Source organism: Cetorhinus maximus, chromosome 4 (assembly GCF_964194155.1).
Source record: "Cetorhinus maximus chromosome 4, sCetMax3.hap1.1, whole genome shotgun sequence".
Classification (NCBI taxonomy): Eukaryota; Metazoa; Chordata; class Chondrichthyes; order Lamniformes; family Cetorhinidae; genus Cetorhinus; species Cetorhinus maximus.
The window spans coordinates 103348285-103371821 of NC_135882.1; the positions used below are offsets into that span (position 1 = coordinate 103348285).

Below are 23537 nucleotides of genomic sequence, written 5' to 3' on the forward strand. Positions count from 1 at the left end.
GCAGTGCCAATTTCTGTTCAACTTGAATTCTTCTGTTTAATCTTGTTTTATTCTCGCTGCCAGTTTGTTGGATCCTGTGGATCCTCGTCACCAGTTTGTTGTGGGAGGTGGCCGAATTGGTACTATTGATAGAGTTGATCAGCAGATACTTCTTAGGTGGAAACTTTAGGGCCAGAATCTTCGGCTTGGTGAGCGGGGGCGGGGCCCGCTCGCCGACGAGTAAAATGATGCACGGTGACGTCCGGTATGCATCCTGACGTCACCGCGCATCATTCAGGTTTTCAGTTCAGCAGGCGCGCACCCAAGTCAGCTGTGCGCCCGCCGAACTGTCAAAGGCCTATTAAGGCCCTTTAAATATCAATTAAAACAATAAACTGAGCTGTCTGTCCAACCTTAAGGTTGGCGGGCAGGCGAAGAGCCCAGGCAGCCTTCACATTTATCATGAAACCTCATCCACGGGCAAGATGAGGTTTCATGAAGGTATTTAAAGTTTTATAAAAATTTTCAATAACATTCATAGACATGTCCCAACTCATGTGACACTTTCACATGAGGGGACATGTCTTAAACTTTTTTTTTCTTCTTTATTAAAATTTTCAGAACTTAAACTAATCTCCCTAAGGCAGATTTCTGCGCTCTTTCATGCACATACGTGAAAGAACATGCTCCCCAACTCAGCCTCCTCCCCCTGCCCGCACAGGGAGTGCTCAGTGCTCCTGGGCGCGCGTCACGCTGGGCGGGCCTTAATTGGCCCACTCACTTAAAATGGCGGTGTCCAGCCGATTGCGGGCTGCGCACCTGCCCGCACTCACTCCTGCCCAATCCTCCTGATGGGGAGAAAATTTTCTCCTAAGTTTATTTACAGAGGTACTCTGCAGCAACTACACATACGCTTTCATTTCAAACTCTATCCCTGCACTACCAACTAGTAACTACAGAGGTAGCCCATACTATTCTCCTATTGGGTACTAAAGATCATGTGATCTTCCTTAACACATATTATTCTTAAAGGTATACTACACACTAAATAAAACCATAATTACCACAGTAAAACTCTGATTGAAGTTCCTCATGGTTCATTAACACATCAAAACCACTTCTTACTGTTGGTTTTAGACTCTTGCAGTCACTCTGGCTGTTGGTCCAATTTCCAGTCTGTCTTCCAATACATAAGAAATACGACAGTGATATTACCAGATGAAAAATATTACAATTTCTTGTTTTCTTGACTGTGCTTAATTGGTGCAGATCTGGTTAAATGGATCTGAGACAGATTTTTCAGTTGTGTCATTGGCCATACTGATATAAAATATACCCTGATGTGTACATCCTACTGAGAATATCTTTATGGTTGCGGAAAATAATACAATGGGCATTAATGGCGCTGAAGGATAGTTTTTTTATTCGTTCATGGGATGTGGATGTCACTGGCTAGGCCAGCATTCATTGCCCATCCCTAATTGCCCTTGTTCAGCATTTAAGAGTCAACCACATTGCGGTGGATCTGGAGCCAACTGTGGGCCAGACCAGGTAAGGACAGCAGATTTCCTTCCCGAAAGGACATTAGTGAACCAGATACATGAATGACATTATTGCTGAAGGTGTGTTTCGTCTGTTCATTCAATACATATGGACAACAATGTTCTATCAAGGAGTACATAGCTAAATGTGTCTTGGATGAGTACACAACACTCAAGTCTTCAGGGCTGCAACCACCTTTTTCATTATTAGTGTGTTCCTGCTCTGGTCTTGTTTCCAAATTGTCCTTTTCAGCTTTGTCCACGTTTAAGCTTCTTTCTGTAGACAAGATGTAAACCATAGGGCACATGATGGTAATCTTGGAGACTTCAGGTGCCCCCTGATATTTTTAGACATTTGAAGTGCTGCTTCAAGGCTCTAATGGCATACCCAATAATGAACCTAGTGATGGTTTGGCCTTGTTATAACTGTTCAATGCGTCTGACCCATGTCATTGGCCAGTACTGTAGGATGTACTGTAGCTGCTTTAGGCTGGTGGCAAAAATGAGGTTCCTAATTAATTACCTCCTTAAAGCATTTGTGGGCAGCAAACTTGGTAATATTGCAAATGTCCCCAGTGCTGGCTCAGAAAGTGTCAAAAACATAAAACTTGAAAGTAACGGTGATCTCAGTTGCTACTGCAAGTGTTGTCTAGATAGCAGACATTGGCTGGAAGTCTTTCTACAGCAGGCAGCATAGCTAAATTAGCTTTCTAAGGATTTGTTCCTCAATCAATTCTAGGCAACTGTGTCTGGGGTTGATAATGTACACAATGATTGGAATAGTGATAGTTCCAAACAGTACCCCTTTGCTCCCATTTGACTTCATAGAGAACCTCCACCTATTCCAACTCCTATTCATCCACTCTGCCATATCCAGTACCTGGATAACAAATGTAGTACTCATTGTGCACTGTCTACAGATCAACCTCCTGTAACAAACACTGCTTCTACAAGCCTTCCAAGTGACATCAACCACAAAAGACCTTGGTGGGTTCCTTAATGATAACATTAGAGAAAACTACAGACAAATTCTCAGCGATGTAATAGTCACAGTCTCAGAATTCTGGGGGAAAGGGGCTAGAGAAGGTTACAGAGGTATGGGCAAGGCCATGAAGGAATTTAAACACAAGAATAAAAAAAACATTGGAGGCATTGGAAGTCTGAGAGCCAATGTAGGCCAGCAAGGAAAGGAGTGATGCACGAACAGGAGTAATATGACAAATGAGGAAGTGGATTAAGAAAGCTGTTTCACTTAGAATCTTTACAACCATCAGTCCAAACAAACTTTCCTAAACTAGTATGGGGTGCATTTGAACTCTGGTATCAGAGATTAAAAGCAAATACCTAATGGCCCCACCAAATTGCCCATGATTTTTTTTAATGAGGCTTAAGGTTAATGACAAATATCTTATACTATAGATGAATCCAACCAAACAAATAAAACATTGCTGAAAATAAGACACATTATCAAAGCTTTTTGTCTTATGCTCATCAGGATAGATACGCAAGATAAACCAACAGTAATTTGTTGTTCCCTTTACTGTTGGTAATTTCTTGCAAGCTGTCCTGATGAGTGCAAGACGAAAAGCTTTTTCTTATCTCTTTTTCCTCTTTTGGGATGTCTCTTTTTTCAGCAATACTCGAGTAAAACATTGTTTAGGGCATTAGATTAATGTTTACCTTGCAAACAGTTGAATTTATTTCTGTTAATCGTCTTTCTAGGTCAAACTTACCTTAGCACTTTTGGAAAATGCTGATCGAAGTGAAGAATATCAGCAACTGCAGCAAACTTACAAAAGCATGAAAAACAAGCTTGCAGATATCTATAATGACAGACAGAAGACAGAAATACGCATTACAGATTATTTACAGGTAATTCAAACAACATATAATGAAAAATAATTAAACAGCATACTGATTCCTTATTCTGTGGGATATAGCAAGCTGCGGTCAGGAAAAAGAGAAATATAAAGTCTATGGGCTGAATAATATGCTCCGGTGCAGGGGGCAGAACCTGCACCTGGAAGTGGGCGTCCTTCAGACTTTCAGGCCTGTGGTTGAAACATGCCCCATGAAGTGCAAATTGATCCAACTGAGGTCGGAGAGTGGCGTCGAGACCAACAGGTGGTGAGCATCTCGCCCAATCAGTGTTGGAGGGTGGGATGTCCAGCCTCCAAAGTCAGTGGCCGTGACCCTGGCCAGTAATTTAATGGCACGGGGCAATGTCAGGGGACCCAGCAAATGTTGGAAGTCAGCAGAGTTGTGAAGCTCTTTGGAACGTTATAAATTTACAGGCCTTTAAGGTAACTGTGCATTTGTGTGATATTTGATGTGTCCAAAGTTTGCCAATGAGCAGAGGTGGCATTCTTTTTGAAAATAAACAAGTTTTCCACATCTTTGCATAGAGGAGTTCTCTTGTTGTTGCATGTTTCCCTTCAGAGATGTCAGAGCCACTGGAGCAAAGGGAAAGGCCAGGAAGAAGTCCAAACCAGCTCCTCAATTTAATGACGACTCTCTGAAAGCCCTCCTCCATGCAGTCTCTCACGAACGTGATCAGCTCATGCTATCTGGCGGAAAGAGGAGAAACACATCCAAAACATGTACTGCTAGGGAGGAGGTCATTTCAGAGGTAACTTTGGGATGGTGAGGCGCACGTGGTCTCAATGCCAGAAGATGCTCAATGACCTCATGAGGAAACCCAGGGTGTGTAAGTCCTCAGTATATGTAATATTGTGCGAATGCAGGAGCTATGTGAGGTTGGCTGGAACTCCAAGGCAGCCTGATGCATCAAAGGCATTGTTGTTAGCGCCGTTGTCAGTGTGCACTTATCGCTTTGGTCCAGTTGCAGGGCGGGGGGTTTGGCAGCCTGTGCAGCTGAGGAAGGTGCACAGCATCTAGGCTGCTAAGCACTCTGCTAATAATCCACCGGTGTCGTGCTATTAAATAAGCTGACAGTACTAGTGACTGCAATGTCCACCTATTTTCAGGAGAAGCGTGCCCACAATGCCTGTGAGTGAGGCCGGACTAGCGGGGTTGTGCCAAACCTCATGGTGCTGACTCCATTTGAGGAGCAGGTTTTGATGCTGTCTGAGTTTGAGTCATCCAGGTCAGTTGCCAGAGACAAGATCGAAGGAACGCATAGGTCTGTTGAGATGGCAAATGGCAGACACCAATAGAAAAGGGGAACTGGGCAAGTAGGAGGTGGATGGAGGTTTGACATGATGCAATGAAACACAAAATCTCATTCCAACAATAAAACCCAGAGAAGCTTCACATTCAGAAGCTTTGGATATTGGTACAAGTGTGCATTGTTCCTGCACAATGTCATCTCACATATTGGACATGACTAATGTTGCTGAGCTTTGTGACAGTACAGATGTAGAAAGGTTTGTGATGACCACTAACCCCCTTACTATCTCCCTGTCCCAGGAGAAGCCTCTTCCATGGACCCTCATCTGGATGCCAAGCTGCCACTCCCCTCCAAGGATGAGGAAGAGCTCTCGGAGGGTGCAGCGTCACATCCTCTCTCTGTCCCAAGCAGCAGCCAGATAATGGCACCACGACAGGGATTTGCGTGTCGGAACAAGGACATGAACAATCTGATGAGGGCACTTCACAGTCTCATCTGCAACTGCCGGAGATTGTGGTGGAGCAGGCCTCGGGCAGTTGGAGGAATGTCCGGGGTGATCCAGAGACTAATTCTGAGTCAGAATGATGAGCCTCTGGAGTCATCCGTGAGGTGGCGGGCGCTGAATGTCCAGTACAAGGTCCGTGGAGATTTGGCGGATATACCAGAGGAGTTGTGTGCTCTGGCCCAGACTGTGAAGTGTCCACCCAGGCTATGTGCACTGCAAACACCCGCTCTTTGGAGTGCCAAGCATTCTCCATGGCCAGACTGGTGACTGTTCTGGTGGGGCCAACTGAGTGCATTGCAGATGCAGCCATTGATATGCACACAATCGCCCTGGTTCTGAGCTCAGACTCAGAGCCAAGGTGACAGGGGCACTGGGATTATGGGCACAGACCCAGCTCCAGGGACGGAAGGCAGGGAGGACCAAACGGTGCTAGTGGAACTGCAGCCATTTGTAAGCACCTTTCAGGGCACTTCTGATGAGGGCAGCATCTCCTCTGCTCATCCACCATTGACACGCCCTCATGCAGTGCTGCAGAGACAGAAGATCCTCCTGCCTCTCAGCAGGAATCTTCTAATGTGCCGGGCTGCTCATGGCTTCAGCCGCACAGAGGATGCCCGCCAAAGTAACTGAGGGCAATGGAGGTAGCAACCTCTCTCCAATGCAGCTGCAAGTGAAGTGGGAGCACTGCGCTGGAACACTTGTAATCATGTCAAAAAATCTCCATAGTAGTACCAAATGGGTCACATGGGTGAAAACCTTATGCCTGTGAATGTTAAGTGCCATAATAAGTTTGTAAATAAACCCTGACCTCATTGTCCCTTATGCTGAGGTTTTTATAAGATGCTTGTAAGATGTCATGGCTGTGGACCTTGTTTCAGGAGGTAGACGACAGCTTTAATAGTTCAATGTAAGACAACATTTGGACAGGGTAAATATGTTGACAGGACGGTGACATGAGCCTCACATTGCACATGGAAAAAGGTTTGGACACATGGTACGCATGCAAATCTGAGGTTGGGACTTTTGAAACTATTGAAACTTCTGCCTTATCAAGGCATCCCTGGTGCCATGGCAATCAATGCAATCACGTCCAGGGCCTTCCACCTGAACATCACCATGTTTCCTCACCTCATCCTCATCCTCATCCTCAGATGAATGGCCCCTATCTACCATGCCCTTATCCTCAAGTGCATCCCTTCTTTGGATAGCAAGGTTATGGAGGGCGCAGCACACCACGATCATCAGGGACACACATGATGGGGCGTACTGTAATGCCCCTCCTCATCTGCCAAGGCATCTGAACCTCATTTTCAATAGGCTGATGGTCTGCTCAACGATGGCGCTGTTGCTTCTGTGGCTGACATTGCAACCCCTCTCTGCTTCTGTTCTCAGTGCCCTCACAGGCATCATAAGCCACCTCTTCAATGGATAACCCTTGTCACCTAGAAGCCACTCATCCAGGGCATCAGGGTCACTGAATAGGTCTGATACTTGTGAGTTTCACAGAATGAAGGAACTGTGACTTGTGCCCGGGTACCTGGCGCAAACCTGCATGATCCGTCAATGATGATCGCAGATCACCTGGATGTTCAATGAGTGGAAGCCCTTACTGTTAATAAAGGTACAGGGCTGCCCAGCAGCAGCCTTGATGGCGGTGTGCATATGATCAATGACTCCCTGTACCCTGGGGAACCTGCAATTGCCGCAAACCCTTTGGCTCTACCCAGTTGACTTTGATCGTCCAGTGTGAAGGAGATATAATCCCCTGCCCTTCAAAACATAGCATCAGTGAAGGCCTTGGGCAGAATTCTCCGGTCAGCAAGCGGGGGCCGTTCACTGATGCATGAACTGACACATGGTGACGTCGGGCAGGTGTCCCGACATCACCGCGTGTCATTTAGATTTTAGAGTTGGCTGCGTGCCCGCTGAACTGTCAAAGGCCTATTAAGGCCATTTAAATAGTAATTAATTCAATTAGCTGAGCTGTCCATCCAACCTTTAGGTTGGCGGGCAGGCAAAGAGCCCAGGCAGCCTTTGCATTTTTCATGAAACCTCATCCACAGGCGGGATGAGGTTTCATAAAGTGTTTTAAAAGTCAATAAAATTTTTAAAAATAATTCTTTCACATGTCCCAGCTCATGTGACAGTGGCACAGGAGGGGACATGTTTTCAAAGTTTTTATTTCCCTTTATTTAAATTTACACATGTCAAACCGATCTCCCTGAGGCACCTCCGAGCGCTCAGCGTTTCCGGGCAAGCGTCAAGCTGGGTGGGCCTTAATTGGCCCGCTCACGTAAAATGGTGGCCCTTCCGCCCACCCCCGCACAACCCCTCCATTGGGGGGACAATTCAGTCCCTTGATGCAGTGTACAGCAGGCTGCATTATGCCACTGAGGTCTCCACATGCTGCCTGAAAGGACCATGTTGTGAAGAGGTTCAGTGAGACAGTGACCTTTAGAGCTGCAGGCATTGGGTGACCCCAATGCAGTTGAAGGAGGTTTCCCCTGCCAGCATCACAGAGTGGTGTGACTATAGCTCTTGAGAGTTTGAGCCTGCTCTTGCATTGTGTCTCAGACATCTGCAGATAGCTCAGTCTCTGCCTATATACTTGAGGGGCTGCATAAGACCTTCTATGCTTTCACTGTGGATGTGTGACAACTTCATCATTCTTTGGGTCTGGCACAGGCTTTGAGTCTGGCTGCTTCATTCACCACCAGTGCATCATGCATCTCCCGATCTATTTTTCTTCCTCTCACTCTCCTCTTCCTCAACCTCCTCACTGGAGGTTGTGTCTCCCACAGAGACCACAATCCCCATCTATTGGCTAGTTTAAAGCCTAGGGTGATGGACAAGGTCTAAGTGGACCATTCAGCGGGAGGAAAAAGGCCTCTAATTAAAACACTTTTAAATGGAAACTCTGCATCTTGCCCAAAGCACTTCCAGCAGTAAAGGAACTCTGAACTGCTCAGCTGAAACCCAGGGCTCAGCTGAACCTTTTAAACCCACCTTAACAAGCTGTTTCATTTTTAAAAAAATGGGAACCCCACCTCGTGTGAAACTGGCTCTGCACGAGTTTTATTGCAGACACTACATGTTATTCCAGTCAATTGCCTCATTAATGAGCTTAAATACCCAATTTAATTAAGTTTGAGTAATGCGGGCGGGTTCCTGATTTTTAACTCCACCCGCTAGCTGTATTATCCGGAACTGGCCTGATGACATCGGCAACACAACCCAACGTCATCACTCCCAATAATACATTTGGGCAAGCAGCGAACACTCCCATTTTCGTAGAGTACCATTCAGCCCTATGTTAGCACAAGATTATGTTATATTGTTATATTATTTGTAAAGAAATAAGAACTAATTGTTATGAGAATGAACATCTGGGGGTGCCACATTTTACTGCTGTACTGCAGTCATGTGCTGTATAACAAAGCATTTGTCCACCATGGAGAGCTGGAAGAAATACACTCGATGAAGCTCCAGCATTTTGAGTCTAAAGTGTGAAATGGGAACCAGAAGATATACCATGGTGGCAACAAATACCTGTGAATAAAAAAAACAAACATATTAAACAAATTTAATGCTGAATTAGATTGAAAAATCAATCCGAATTAGTGCTGGAGAGAGAGAAAAACTGAGTGTATCATGCAAAAAGGAAATGGCCAGCGCAGCAATAAATGCACAGCTCCAGCCCATGGTGAATTGAGAGGCTAATGATGTCATAGAGGCATTTGAGAAGTCTAAACAAAAGTGTGGAGTGACATTCAGTAGCTTTTTAAAGGCACTAGTGAAGAGGAAAGGGTCAGTTACATCCTTCTGTGGACAGGAGAGAAAGGGTTAACTTTATTTACTAGCTGAGAGCTGAGTGAAGATGACAGCAAAAAATCCCACACACAATTTTTGAAACATTCAGCACACGCCTCCAGTCAAAAAAGAAACCAAAAATTCCATACCCTGGAAGATGACGATGAGTTTGAGGACACAATAGGCATAGGAACCACACAACTACATGAAATGGCTGGATGCGACAGTTCTCAGAGAAAAGAAATTAACACAACCATCCAGGGTGGGTTGAAGGTGAGAAGTAGGCCTACAACCATCAATCTGAAGCTGAAGCTTGATACTGGAGCACAGAGTGTCATCATCCAACTCAGACTCTACCAGAGCTCTCACCTGAGAATTTGAAAGAAAATGGTTAACCAAGGAAAGGTACTCTGAAACTGAACAACGCCATGTTATTGGCAAACAGAGGAAACAGATTCTACAGATGGGAACAACCAAATTAGAGGGATACATAAAGGAAAAGATGTTAACTGTATGTTCTATGGGCAGAATATTACGAGGGGCGGGGGGGCAAACAGCTCACACCACCCCCCCACCCCCCCACCCCTGGAAGCAAAGTCCATGCCAGTCTGCCCCACAGCCATAACATACTGCAAGTGGGCTAAACAGGGGCAGTGTGGAACATCAGCCCATCACTGGGGAAGAAGACACACCTTCGCAGCAGGAGGGTAGCAAAAAAGAGGGGGGTTCTATTTTCGGGGCGCCGCCCCCCAATCCACAAAGGGCAGCCCCCGAAGGTAAAACCACCCTTCCCTTCTTGCCCTCTGAAGAATATTTTTTTTAAAAATTGGGCTGCCCACTGCCGCCCAGTTACCCATGCCAACTGTTTTATGGTGTGGGCAGCATATTATCAGCGTAGTATTGTTCATTGACTATTAATTAAATATTAGGCTTGTGACCAAGCCAATTGACCGTTGATTGCCTATTTAAATATGGTGGGCAGGCTACTGATTTTGGCACTTATCCGCCCTCTGCATTATGGGGGGTGAGCTCAGTGGTGGGGTCGGAACCTGTCCTACTTTATGTGCTCTTCCCACCAAAAACACGCCCAGCGGGGGCAAGTAAAATGCAGCGCTATGTCGCTAAAATAGATGGTCCTGCTTTCCCAGTATTGAGCAGTTGCAGCTGATCTCAGTAAACCATGAGATGAAGGAGGTGATACTAAGGCTTGAAGGTAGTACACTCTTTGAAAAATGCCCTCTTATCAGAAACAAGGATGATTTGATACAAATGTACCCAGAGTGTTTTGATGAGACATTTGGATGCTTTGAAGATTTTGAGTATCACATCACTATTGGTCCAGCAATGAAACCAGTGATTCATCCTACACCTAAAGTACCCATAGAACTAAAAGGAAAGCTTGAAAGAGAGATCCAAGAGGTGGAAGAAAAGAAAGTGATTGCCAGGGCCACAGAACCTATAGATCGGAAAATTTCATTGTGTTAAGAGAGAAGCCAAATGAACGACTAGGAATTTGCCTGCACCCCAAAGATCGTAATCAAGCAATAAAGAGGAACCATTACCCTATCCCAACACTGGAAGAGATCACATCATCACTGGCAGGGACAAAATTTTTCAGCAAGGTTGATGTCAGAAACGGCTACTGGATGTGAATAAAAGCAAGATATTGTGGATGCTGGAGATCTGAAATAAAAACAGAAAATGCTGAAAAAACTCGGGCTTGGCAGCATCTATGGAGAGAGAAACAGAGTTAACGCTTCAAGTCTAATTTGAGCCTCCTTCGGAACTCTCTATACTGGAATGTGAAGCTTGACAAGGAATCTTCGCTGTTGATAATGTTCAACACACCCTTTGGTCGGTACAAATTCCTGCCTCTCCGATTTGACCTTAAAGTGATCAGGATGTGTTCCAGCAGAAAGCAGACAAGACTTACAGGGAATGCAAAGGAGCAATCAGCATAGCAGATGATATCCAGATCTATGGTGTAGATGGAAAAGATCATGACTACCACCTACATGAAGCCATGGAGAAAACCAGGAAAGCTGGGATCAAGCTAAACACAGACAAATGCATTATGAAGGTGACAGTTTGCCAGAATGGTGTACACAACTGATGGAATCAGGCCAAATCCTGAAAACATCACAGCCATCGCTGAGAAGGAAGCTCAAGAGACAAGAAAGAGTTGAAAAGTTTTCTTGGTTTTATCCAGTACATAAGTTCTTTCATACCCCACATGTCAGAACACACAACAAACCTGCGAGAGCTGATTAAAGAAGATGTTGAGTACCAATGATCAGAGTCAAATGAAAGGAATTTCAACAAACTCGAAGAAGTAGTCTGCAAGGAAACAAGTCTGTCATACTTCGACAGAAAGAAACCTCTTTCCCTGCAAATAGATGCTTCTACATAAGGACTGGGAGCAGCTCTGGTACAAGAGAGAAAACCAATAGCATTCACTTCCAAAGCTCTAACATCAGCTGAGACCATATATGCCAACATAGAGAGCTTTTGGCAGTTGAGCATGGATATGAGAAACTCCATACATATCTCTATGGGAGATAGTTCATGGTGGAGAGTGATCATCGTCTGTTGGAGCAGATCTATAAGAAAAATCTGTGTGGAGCTCCAGCAAGACTGCAGAGGTTACTCTTGAAGATTCAGAGTTACGATTTCACTCTGAAATACAAGTCAGGAAGAGAAATGGTGCTAGCAGATGTCCCATCTCGGTTGTCGTCAATGGAAAAACATGAGATAAAAGATCTGGGTATAAAGATCCATCACCTAGTGAATTTAACATCACCAAACCTGAGTCAACTTAGAGAGGAGACCAGCAAAGAGAAAGAGTTACAGTCTCAGCAAGTGATCCAGGGTGGCCTGATAAGATACAGTAAATACAGCCAGAAATATGGCAGTATTGGTCTATCAAAGGATGACATCTCACTAAAAGATGGTGTGCTGCTAGCTGGATCCAGAATAATCATACCCAAAATGATGTAGGAAGAACTTCACCAAAAGATACATGAAGGCCACATGGGAATGAAAGTGTAAGCTCAAAGCCACCTCAGCTGTGTACTGGATAGGCATCTTACAAAGAATGGCATCTAGATGCATTTGCAAGAAGTACAGAAATACACAGCAGAAAGAGAGTTGATAGCTACCGAAGCACCACCCAGACCATGGCATACTGTGGGAGTCAATTTATTCACCCTCAATCAAGAATGGTATATCATAGTTGCAGACTACTTATCAAAGTTTTTTTTTTATCTGAAAGGTGAAAAATTTGACAGCTACAACAATCATCTCAGCATTACGAGTTTGTCCACTGAACAAGGGACTCCTGAAGGAGTAATATGTGACAATTCACCTCCAGAGAATGTAAGGAATTTTCTGAGCAGTGTAACATAATCACTTCATCACCACATTACCAAAAGAGCCAATTCCTTTATGCACTGAATAAGGGCTATGTCTAATACAGTTGGAGATTTTCCTGTGACCAATCTAGTCAATCTTCCCAGTGGAGCAGCAAATAAAACAAATTTTTGCCCCAAATTTAAAATGTTTCCTGGGATAATAGTTGCAGCATCCTATACTAAACCTTGATGTAGGTGCACAAATGGAAATATTATTATCTTTGCAAGTGATAAAAGGGTCCACATGGGTTAAACCTTAGAAAAAAAAATTGCTTTCAAAGTTTAAGTAAAACATTCAGCACAACAATCCACCATTGGTAAAATAATGTTGACCTTATTTTAGATTTTACATATCTTTGTGTATATGATTTGAATTTTAAAATGTACCAGGCATGGTGCATTTTATCTGTTGGTGCATCCACTATGTTGTCCCAAATACTGACATGATGGAGAGCTAATAAAACCTGTCCAACTAGCAGAGCCAAGTGCTTTGAAGATCTTGGACTTAATCTTTTTCTCTCTCTCTCTGACTTTGCCTTTCCTTCCTTCTCTTTCAGATGCTCTTTGCTGGTGCCTTTTCAGCAAAGAAAACAATAGCACAGACAGTAATCTGAAATCTGTTTTCTTTGTAAAGTATCCCATTCTTACTGCCAGTAATGCATATTGGGTCCAGGTTCTGTTTCCTTAATGAGCTGACACTGACAGCAGGATGTTCTTCAGATGTAGTAATCATAATGTTTTAAAATTTCATAGCAACTCAACATAACATTTTTGGGATTTAATTGTTTTGCTTAGACAGTATTCAGTATTTTAATGAGAGAGATAAAGATCAGTTAATGTCAGAAGACCGATGGATTGGAATGTTATACTTCACACATTATATTGCCACTTGCAGTTCTAATGGGTTTTGTATCTTTTGAACAGAATAATATGTCAGATTTTTTAAATAGCAAATGTTTAAGTAATGAACCTTATATTCTATTTTCTAACCATTGGGAATACAATACTGCAGGGCCAAGAAAATGTACCTCTGGCCTCAGCCGCTACATTGACAGCAAATGTCTGAATGCACTGAACCAGGGAAACATAAAAATCAAAACCAAAAAATTCTGATCCTATTACATTTACATTTATTACATTAAATTGTTTTGCTTTGCTAATATTGCTTTTTGTCACTTTCAAAATCAAATGTGCCTTTCTTTATTATAAGCAAAAAGCAATCATATTACTTTAAAATACATAAGCTGCCTTGTATTGCATACTAATTTGAATAATCAGCTTTTGTCACTAGCTCCATTGCTTGAAAGGCATATGAGAAATTTGACAAAATGTATTTTGGATGAATTTCTCAGAGTAAATGTTTGTACTAAAATACACATCGGTGAACACTGCACTGACAGAAGAGCTGGTGGATGTGGCAGTAGTAATCGAAGGTGCTAAGCCAGCTGTCTCGCTCTGTTTGTTTGCTCACTGCTTTGGGCATTTTGCCAACCTCATTGCAAATAACTGCATTAGTCAAGTGTATCAGAATTATTACAACACAGCGTCCATCTCATTTATTGCTGTTTGTGCATTTTCTAAATCTTCACATCGCAATGAAAGAATTTTTCAACTTGCTGACCTTTGTAGCGTCGCTAGGCCCAGAAGTTCACTTTTTATCCTGACAAATGTTGACAGAGCAACAATATCTGCCAGCCACTTCATGAAACCACTACCTTCCCAGTATGACATGCAGTGAAAACAGCATTCCTAAATGCATCATGACTCATGATACATGTTTCTAGCCTGTGGGTGGCATGTCTGTGGATAGAAGCTTACCATATGAAGTTACTATTATAATCTATAATCTATTACAAGAGCAAAATAAATACAAAACCTGTATGCAGATCTCAGTTTAACTGTCTAGTTTACTTTTCACATATAACTTGAAAAATTAGATTCATATATTCCTATAGATTTTAGTATGTTACTCTATTTATATATTGAATGTTTACAGAAAATATCAAACACTACAGCATGCAAAAGACCTGATCTTATTTTGCATTGGTTATCAAGCAGGGGAGTGACCTTACTTTGTTAGCATAACACAATTTGAAGAAAATATCTAACTGCTGTTTTATTAATAACAAATTAAGCATATGCTTTAATTGATGCCAAATACATAGGGAAATATAGGGGCTTAAATTTTATCGATATAAAATAGGCACATTAATATCAAGTTATCAGGGCAGAAACCAGCACTCTATCTGCGTGTTTAATTCTATCCTTCAAACACAAACTCACCAATTACTTCCAAATCCATGACCTCTACCACCTAGGAGGACAAGGGCAGCAGATGCATGGGAACACTGCTAACCTCAAGTTCCCTTTCAAGCCACACACTATACTGACTTGAAACTATATTGTTGTTCCTTCACTGTTGCTGCAGCATGCTAAAATCTATAGGAATATATGAATCTAAGTTTTCAAGTCCTAATTTTCAAAATCCTGGAACTCCCTCCCTAACGGCGCTGTGGGTATACCTACACCACATGACCTTTAGGGAAAGCAATCTGCCGCCCTTACCTGGTCTGGTCTACACATGACCTTACCTGGTCTGGTCTACATGTGACTCCAGACCTACAGGGGGGAGGTGATGGTGTTGTGGTATTGTCACTGGACTAGTAGTCCAAAGACCTAGCATAATGCTCTAGGGACCTGGGTTCAAAACCCACCATGGTAGAATTTGAATTCAATAGAAATCTGGAATTGAAAAGTCTAATGATGACCATGAAACCATTGTTGTTTTAAAAACCCATCTGGTTCACTAATGCCTTTTAGGGAAGGAAATCTGCTGTCCTTTTCTGGCCTACATATGACTCCAGATCTGCAGGAATATGTGGTTGACTCTGAAATGGCCTAGCAAGCCACTCATTTGTATCAAGCTGCTACGAAGTCTCAAAAAAGGAATGGGGCAGGACGGACCACCCAGCATCGAGCTAGGTACCGGAAATGACAATGGCCCAGTTGACACTACAAAGTCCTCCTTACTAACAGCTGAGGGCTTGTGCCAAAATTGGGAGAGCTGTCTCACAGACTATTCAAGCAACAGTCTGACATAGTCATCCTTGCAGAATCATATCTTACAGATAATGTCCCAGACACCAGCATCACCATCCCTGGGTATGTCCTGTCCCACTGGCAGGACAGGTCCAGCAGAGGTGGTGGCACAGTGGTATACAGACAGGAAAGAGTTGCCCTGGGAGTCCTCAACATCGACTCCGGTCCTCATGAAGTCTCATGGCATCAGGTCAAACAGGGACAAGGTAACCTCCTGCTGATTATCACATACCATCCTCCTTCAGCTGATGAATCAATGCTCCTCCATGTTGAACAGCACTTGGAGGAAACACTGAGGGTGGCAAGGGTGCAAAATGTACTCTGGTGGGGCACTTCAATGTCAATTACCAAGAGTGGTTTGGTAGTACCACGACTGACTGAGCTGGCCGAGTCCTAAAGGACATAGCTGCTAGACTGGGTCTGCGGCAGGTGGTGAAGGAACCAACAAGAGTGAAAAACATACTTGACCTCATCCCCACCAACCTGCCTGCTGCAAATGCATCTGTCCATGACAGGATCGGTAGGAGTGACCTCCTTGTGGAGATGAAGTCCCATCTTCACATTGAGGATACCCTCCATCATGTTGTGTGGCACTACCACCATGCTAAATGGGATAGATTTCGAACAGATCTAGCAACTCAAGACTGTGCAACCATGAGGTGCTGTAGGCCATCAGCAGCAGAATTGTACTCGAACACAATCTGTAACCTCATGGCCTAGAATATCCCCCATTCTACCATTACCATCAAGCCAGGAGATTAACCCTGGTTCAATGAAGAGTGCAGGAGGGCATGCCAGGAGCAGCACCAGGCATTCCTAAAAATGAGGTGTCAATCTGGTGAAGCTATAACACAGGACTACTTATGTACCAAACAGCATAAGTAGCAAGTGAAAGACAGAGCTAAGCGATCCCACAACCCATGGATCAGATCTAAGCTCTGCAGTCCTGCCACATCCCGTCGTGAATGGTGGTAACAACTGAACAACTCACTGGAGGAGGAGGCTCCACAAATATCCCCAACCTCAATGATGGAGGAGCCTAGCACATCAGTGCAAAAGATAAGTCTGCAGCATTTGCTACAATCTTCAGCCAGCAGTGCCGAGTGGATGATCCATCTCTGCCTCCTCTGGAGGTCCCCAGCATCACAGATGCCAGTCTTCAGTCAATTCGATTCACTCCACGTGATATCAAGAAACGGCTGAAGGTACTAGATAGTGCAAAGTCTATGGGCCGTGACAATATTCCGGCAATAGTATTGAAGACTTGTGTTCCAGAACTTGCTGCGCCCCTGACCAAGCTGTTCCACTACAGCTACAACACTGGCATCTACCTGGCTATATGGAAAATTGCCCAGGTATGTCCTGTACACAAAAAGCAGCACAAATACAACCCAGTCAATTACCGCCCCATCAGTCTACTCTCCATCATCAGTAAAGTAATGGAAGGGATCATCTACAGGGCAATCAAGCAGCACTTGCTTAGTAATAACCTGCTCACTGATGCCCAGTTTGGGTTCCGCTAGGGACACTCAGCTCCCGACCTCATTACTGCCTTGGTTCAAACATGGACAAAAGAGCTGAACTCCCGAGGTGAGGTGAGCATGACTGCCCTTGACATCAAGGCCACATTTGACCAAGTGTGACATCAAAGAGCCCTAGCAAAACTGGAGTCAATGGGAGTCGGGGCAAAACTCCAGTGTTTGGAGTCATATCTAGCATAAAGAAAGATGGCTGTGGTTGTTGGAGGTCAGTCATCTCAGCTCCAGGACATCACTGCAGGAGTTCCTCAGGGTAGTGTCCTCGGCCCAAACATCTTCAGCTGCTTTATTAATGACCTTTCTTCCAGCACAAGGTCAGAAGTGGGGATGTTCGCTGATGATTGCACAATTTTCAGCACCATTCGCAACTCCTCAGATACTGAAGCAGTCCATGTCCAAGTGCAGCAAGGCCTGGACAATGTCCAGGCTTGGGCTGACAAGTGGCAAGTAATATTCTTTTTTTTTAATCCATTCACGCCACACAAATGCCAGGCAATGACCATCTCCAACAAGAGAGAAGCTAAACATTGCCCCTTGATGTTCAATGGCATTACCATCACTGAATCCGCCACTATCAACATCCTGGCGGTTACCATTGACCAGAAACTGAAGTGGACTAACCATATAAATACAGTGGCTACAAGAGCAGGTCAGAGGCAAGGAATCCTGCAATGAGTAACTCATCTTCTGACTCCCAAAGCCTGTCCACTTTCTACAAGGCACAAGTCAGGAGTGTGATGGAATACTCCCCACTTGCCTGGATGAGTGCAGCTCCAACAACATTCAAGAAGTTTGACACGATCCAGGACAAAGCAGCCCGCTTGATTGGCACCATATCCACAAACATGCATCCCTGCACAGTTGTAGCAATGTGTGCCATCTACAAGATGCACTGCAAGAATTCACCAAGGCTCCTTAGACAGCACCTTCCAAACCCACAACTACTACCACCCAGAAGGACAAGGGTAGCAGATAGATGGGAAGTTCCTCTCCAAGTCATTCACCATCCTGACTTGGAAATATATCACCATTCCTTCATTGTCGCTGGGTCAAAATCCTGGAACTCCCCTCCTAACAGCACTGTGGGTGTACTTGTACCACATGGACTATAGCGGTTCAAAAAGGCAGCTCGCCACCACCTTCTCAATGGCAACTAGGGATTGGCAATAAATGCTGGCCCAGCCAGTGAAGCCCACATTCAGTGAACAAATAAAATTAAAAAAAACTTAAATAGGACTGGTAAACTATATTGTGAGATCTTTATTGGCAGAATACAGTATTATATGAATGTTGCTGAAGGGCTCTTACTTGTACGTCTTTCTTGGTCAACTAACACATTCCAACAATTGTGTCGCATGACAGATGGCATCTCATATCCTGTCTGATGATGTATACAGACTATGGACATACTGCTTTCAAGACAGACTACAATATCCCCCTTTTTCCTAAAGTTACGATTGCACATTAATGATAAATAAACAGATATTAACAAGGATATCATAACACTATTTATATTACAGCAAACTATCATGTATTGTGAGCTTATAACTTGTTGAATTTGTGAGTCTCTGAAACAAGGTGGTTTTGCTAATGCGACCTGATCGGGTCACAGTGAATGAAACTTCCTTGAGATTTATGACTGTTATCCCAGTAGTCTTGACTCATTAGTATGTTCCTTTCTTGCACAATGACATTGCGCTGGCTTTCTTTACCATGATCTTCCACAGTGCTATGTTCAGATCTCACCTTTGAACGTGTTCTATTTGTGATAGGAATTGCATAGTTCGACATCACCCTGAGTTGAGATCAGTTTCTGTGTAATGTCACTCCATTTGGTGTCACTGCTTCATATGACCTCGGCTCTTGATAAACCTTAGCTATTTCAGGAAACAGGCTCCCTCTGTTGGATGTGGAACTTGAATTTCTTGTCCTATGGTTAACTTGGCATTTCTTTACCTTCATATTGGTCATGCAAAACCTACACTCTCCCCTGTTTTACCAGCAGTTTGTCTCATACATGTGAAAACTAGGATAGGTGATGACTTGGAAGAGTCATTCAAACTTGCCTCCCAAACATACTGGTGAAGGTAGACTTGCACTCATTGGTATTGCCCTTAGATGTAGCACTGTGACCTGGAAATCCTGCTTCATTTCCCAGCACTTAATAATCAAATACTTAACAGTATGAACCATACACTCTGCTATTCCATTTGAATGTGGAAAATATGGCCATGATGTAATGTGTTCAATGCCCCACCTTGCACACATGTCTTGAAATGGCTTCCCGCGTACTGAGGACTGTTGTCTGAGACAATTTTTTCTGGCCTCCCAAAAAAACTGAAAATGGCACTCAGTATATTGGCAATGCACTCTGTGTATTGTGTAGCTGTCTGATTATAAACTTGGAAAATAGTCAGCCACTAATAGAAAATCATCAAAACGAACACTAAATAGGTCTGTAGCAATTCTGGTCAACAGGTGTGATGGAATGGCTCCTTGTAATGGCTTGGTTAGTGTGTGTGGCATGCCTTGCACATCCTCAAAGTCTTCTCTGTATCACGATTAATCCCTGGCCAGTGGACACACTTTCTCTTGCCAGATGACGAGTGCGCTCAATGCCCATATGAACCTTATGCAATTGCACCAAAGTTTCTGGTAGATTTGTGACTCAGGTATTAGAACCTATCTACCCTTAAATAATATGTCTCTGGATTCATCTTGGAAGGGCCAAAATGTTTTTAAGTTTTCCTGAACTTCTTGTAGTGCATCAGGCCAACCTTCAATTATGGTTTTCCATAGTGCCTGGAGTACTGGGTCTTTGGACACCTCTTCTTGAAATTGTTGACATTTTTGTTGCCCAAAACTCATCAAATTGAGTTTTCATCTTCATCTTCAACTTCTGTATCTAGTGAATCAACTTGCAGATCAAGTGAATATCAGCATTCTTTGTTGGACTTGGCAACCTGCTGAAGGTGTCTGAAATAACCATTAAGTTGCCTAGCTTGTAGAGAACATTGCATCTGTATCTTTGAATTTTGATCAAAAATTGTTGCACCCAAGGTGCACTTGACAATGGTTTTAGCCATATTATTTCAAGGGGTTTGTGGTCAATTTCCACAATGAATCTTTTTCAAAACAGATTTGTAAGAAATTGTGTTATACCAAATACCAGAGCTAGCGCCTCCTACTCTATATATGAATAACTCACTTGTGCTGGAGATAAGCTCTTTGATCTGACTGTAATGGATTTTCCATCCTGCAGAATGCTCCAAGCCCCTTCTGTGATGTATCTACCTCTAAGGTGGTTTCTTTCCTTGGGTTGTAAAACTGGATTGAAGATGTTTCCTCTGACAGTGAATTTTTTAACGCTTCAAACATGTGCTGATGGTCCGCTTGCCATGCGAATGGTACTTCCTTCCTCAATAATGCCCTGAGTGACGTTGCCTTCTGATCAATGCAGGGATTGAATGGTGCAAGGAAGTTAAACTATCTCAGACAATGCTGTAGATCCTCTCTGTCCTATGGAGTAAGCACAGAGTATATGTCCTCCAATTTGATTGGATCCAGAGGAATACCATTGCTCAAATATATAGAATGGAAAAAGTAAAATGGTGCACATTCACCTTGCATTTTGAATTATTGAAGATAATTTATTTAAGATTCATGATGTCCTGCCTTAGTTAAGAATTTATATTGAAATCGTGTCCTTCCTTCGTCTTGCCAACCATGGTAATTTCATCAGCGATACAAATGTATTCCAGCACCAGTGATTAAGTTTATGTGCTGTTGGAACAAGTCCTGGCTGATTGATAATCTAAAAGGCAATCTTTGAAAACAGTACCTTCCAAACAGTGTCCAAAATGTTGACAACTCCTGTGAGCTTTCCGCCAGATGGACAGACCAATAACTGTTTTTAGCATCCAATTTGGAGAAGAATTTCGCACTGTCAAACTTTGGATTCAATTCCTCTAACATTGTAATCTTGTGTGGGCATCTTTACAATGCTCAGTTAAGATGCCTCAGATCTAGACATACCATAATCGTCTGTCCTCTTTGCCACACCTGTAATTGAGTTGCACCAGTGCGTGTGCTGTTATACTTTATGGATAATACCATCCTGCTCCATTTTGTCCAGTTCAACTTCTAATTTTTCTTGGTTTTGAATGCTGCGATTTCTCAGAGGGTCTATTGACAGAATTGTATCCTCTTGTAGGTGCAAGCACAAGAACACAACAATTATGAGCAGGAGTAGGCCATTCAGCCTCTCAAGCCTGCTTCATCATTTGATAAGATCATGGCTGATCTGATTGTGGCCTCAACTCCATTTTGTTGTTCATCCCCCATAACCCTTGACGCCCTTGTTAATCAAAAATGTATCTAACTCAGCCTTGAATAGATTCAATGGCACAGCTTCCACTGCTTTCTGGGGAAGAGAATTCCACAGGCTAACGACCCTCTTAGAGAAAATAATTCTCCTTATCTGAGTCTTAAATGGGAGACCCCTAATTTTTAAACTGTGTCCACTAGTATGTCCCCACAAGGGGAAACATACTCTCAGTAACCACCCAGTCAAGTACCCTCAGGATCTTATGTATTTCAATAAGATCACCTCTCATTCTTCTCCAATGAGTATAGGCCCAACCTTTCCTCATAAGCTAACTCTTTCATCCCAGGAATCAGTTGAGTGAACCTTTTCTGAACTGTCTCTACTGCATTTATATCCTTCCTTAAGTAAGGGGGCCAAAAATGTACACAGTACTCTAGTCTAACTAAGCCTGTGGTCTGACTAAGGCCCTGTACAGCTGCAGCAACACTTCCCTCCTTTTATACTTGATTCCCCTTTCAATGAACGCCAACATTCCATTTGCCTTCCTAATCGCTTGCTTTACCTGCGTACCAACTTTTTGTGGTTCATGTACCAGGACACCCGGATCCTTCTATACCATGGAGTTCTGTAGTCCTTCTCCGTTCAAATAATATGCTGCTTTTCTAGTCTTCCTGCCAAAGTGGACAAGTTCACATTTTCCCACATTATACTCCATCTGCCAAATTTTTGCCCACTCACTTAACCTATATTTATCCCTGTGTCGACTCTTTGTGTCCTGTTGACTGCTTACTTTCCTACCTATCTTTTTGTCATCAGCAAATTTAGCAACCATACATTCAATCCTGTCATCCAAGTCTTTGATATAAGTTGTAAATAACTGAGGACCCAGCACTGATCCCTGTGGCACTGCACTAGTTACAGCTCGCAAACCTGAAAATGACCCATTTATCCCTACTTTCTGCTTCTTGTTAGCTTATCAGTCCTAGCTTGTTTTAAGTTCCACCCTCCCTTTTATTTCTTGATTTCCAAGTATTCTTGTGATGTTTTTTGTGCCTTCTACTGTAAAGACAGACACAATGTTCAATGTTTCCGCTATTTCCTTATTTCCCATTATTAATTTGCTAGTTTCACCGTCTTGAGGACCAACATTCACTTTAGTTACTCTTTTCCTTTTTAACTCCTTGTAGAAACTTTTACTAGCTGTTTTTAAATTTCTAGCTGCCTTTCTCTCATACTCTAATTTTGCCCTCTTTATTATGTTTTGCTGTTATTTAAAATCTGTCCAATCTTCTGACCTACTACTAATCTTCACAGTATTGTATGCTTTTTCTTTCAATTTGATACTATCCTTAAGTTCCTTAATTAGCCACGGATGGTGCATCCTTCTCAATGAGTCTTCTTTCTCAATACGGGAGGGAAGGCAGTGGCTTAGTTATAATGTCTACGGACTGGTAATCCAAAGGCCCAGCCTAATGGTCTGGGGACATGGGTTCAATCCCACCATGGCAGCTGATGGAGTTTAAATTCAATTAATAAATCTGAAATTGAAAGCTAGCCTCATTAATGGTGACCATGAAACCATTCCTGATTGTTGTAAAAGCCCAACTGGTTCACTAATGTCCTTTAAGGAAGGAAATCTGCCATCCTTACCTGGTCTGGCCTACATGTGACTCCAGACACACAGTAATGTGGCTGACTCTTAACTGTCCTCTGCTATGGTCTAGCAAGCCACTCAGTAATATCAAACCATTACAGAAGTCTAAAAGGAATGAAATTGGACGGACCAACCTATGCACTGGAAACAACAATGGCACACTCAGCCTGTCGACCCTGCAAAGTCCTCCTTACTAACACCTGAGGGCTTGTGCCAAAATTGGGAGAGCTGTCTCACAGACTATTCAAGCAACAGCTTGATATAGTCATACTCGCAGACTCATACCTTACAGATAATGTCCCAGACACCACCATTACCATCCCTGCGTATGTCCTGTCCCGCCAGCAGGACAGAACCACCAGAGGTGGCAGCACAGTGATATATATTTGGGATAGAGTTGCCCTGGGAGTCCTCAACAATGACTCCAACCCCATGAAGCCTCATAGCATCAGGTCAACATGGGCAAGGAAACCTCCTGCTGATTACCATCTACCCCCTCCCCGCACCCCAATCCTCAGCTAATGAATCAGTGCTCCTCAATGTT

At 43.3% G+C, this 23537-nt stretch overlaps 1 protein-coding gene across 1 annotated transcript in view; it reads left to right on the forward strand.

Annotated features, from left to right (window-relative positions):
• ccdc178 (coiled-coil domain containing 178) overlaps nucleotides 1-23537 on the forward strand; it is a 587382-nt gene that overhangs the window by 387799 nt on the left and 176046 nt on the right. Inside the window, exon 19 of the mRNA XM_078540576.1 lies at nucleotides 3243-3392. Within this exon, the coding sequence (XP_078396702.1) occupies nucleotides 3243-3392 (150 nt within the window). The remainder of the gene's footprint in view (nucleotides 1-3242; nucleotides 3393-23537) is intronic.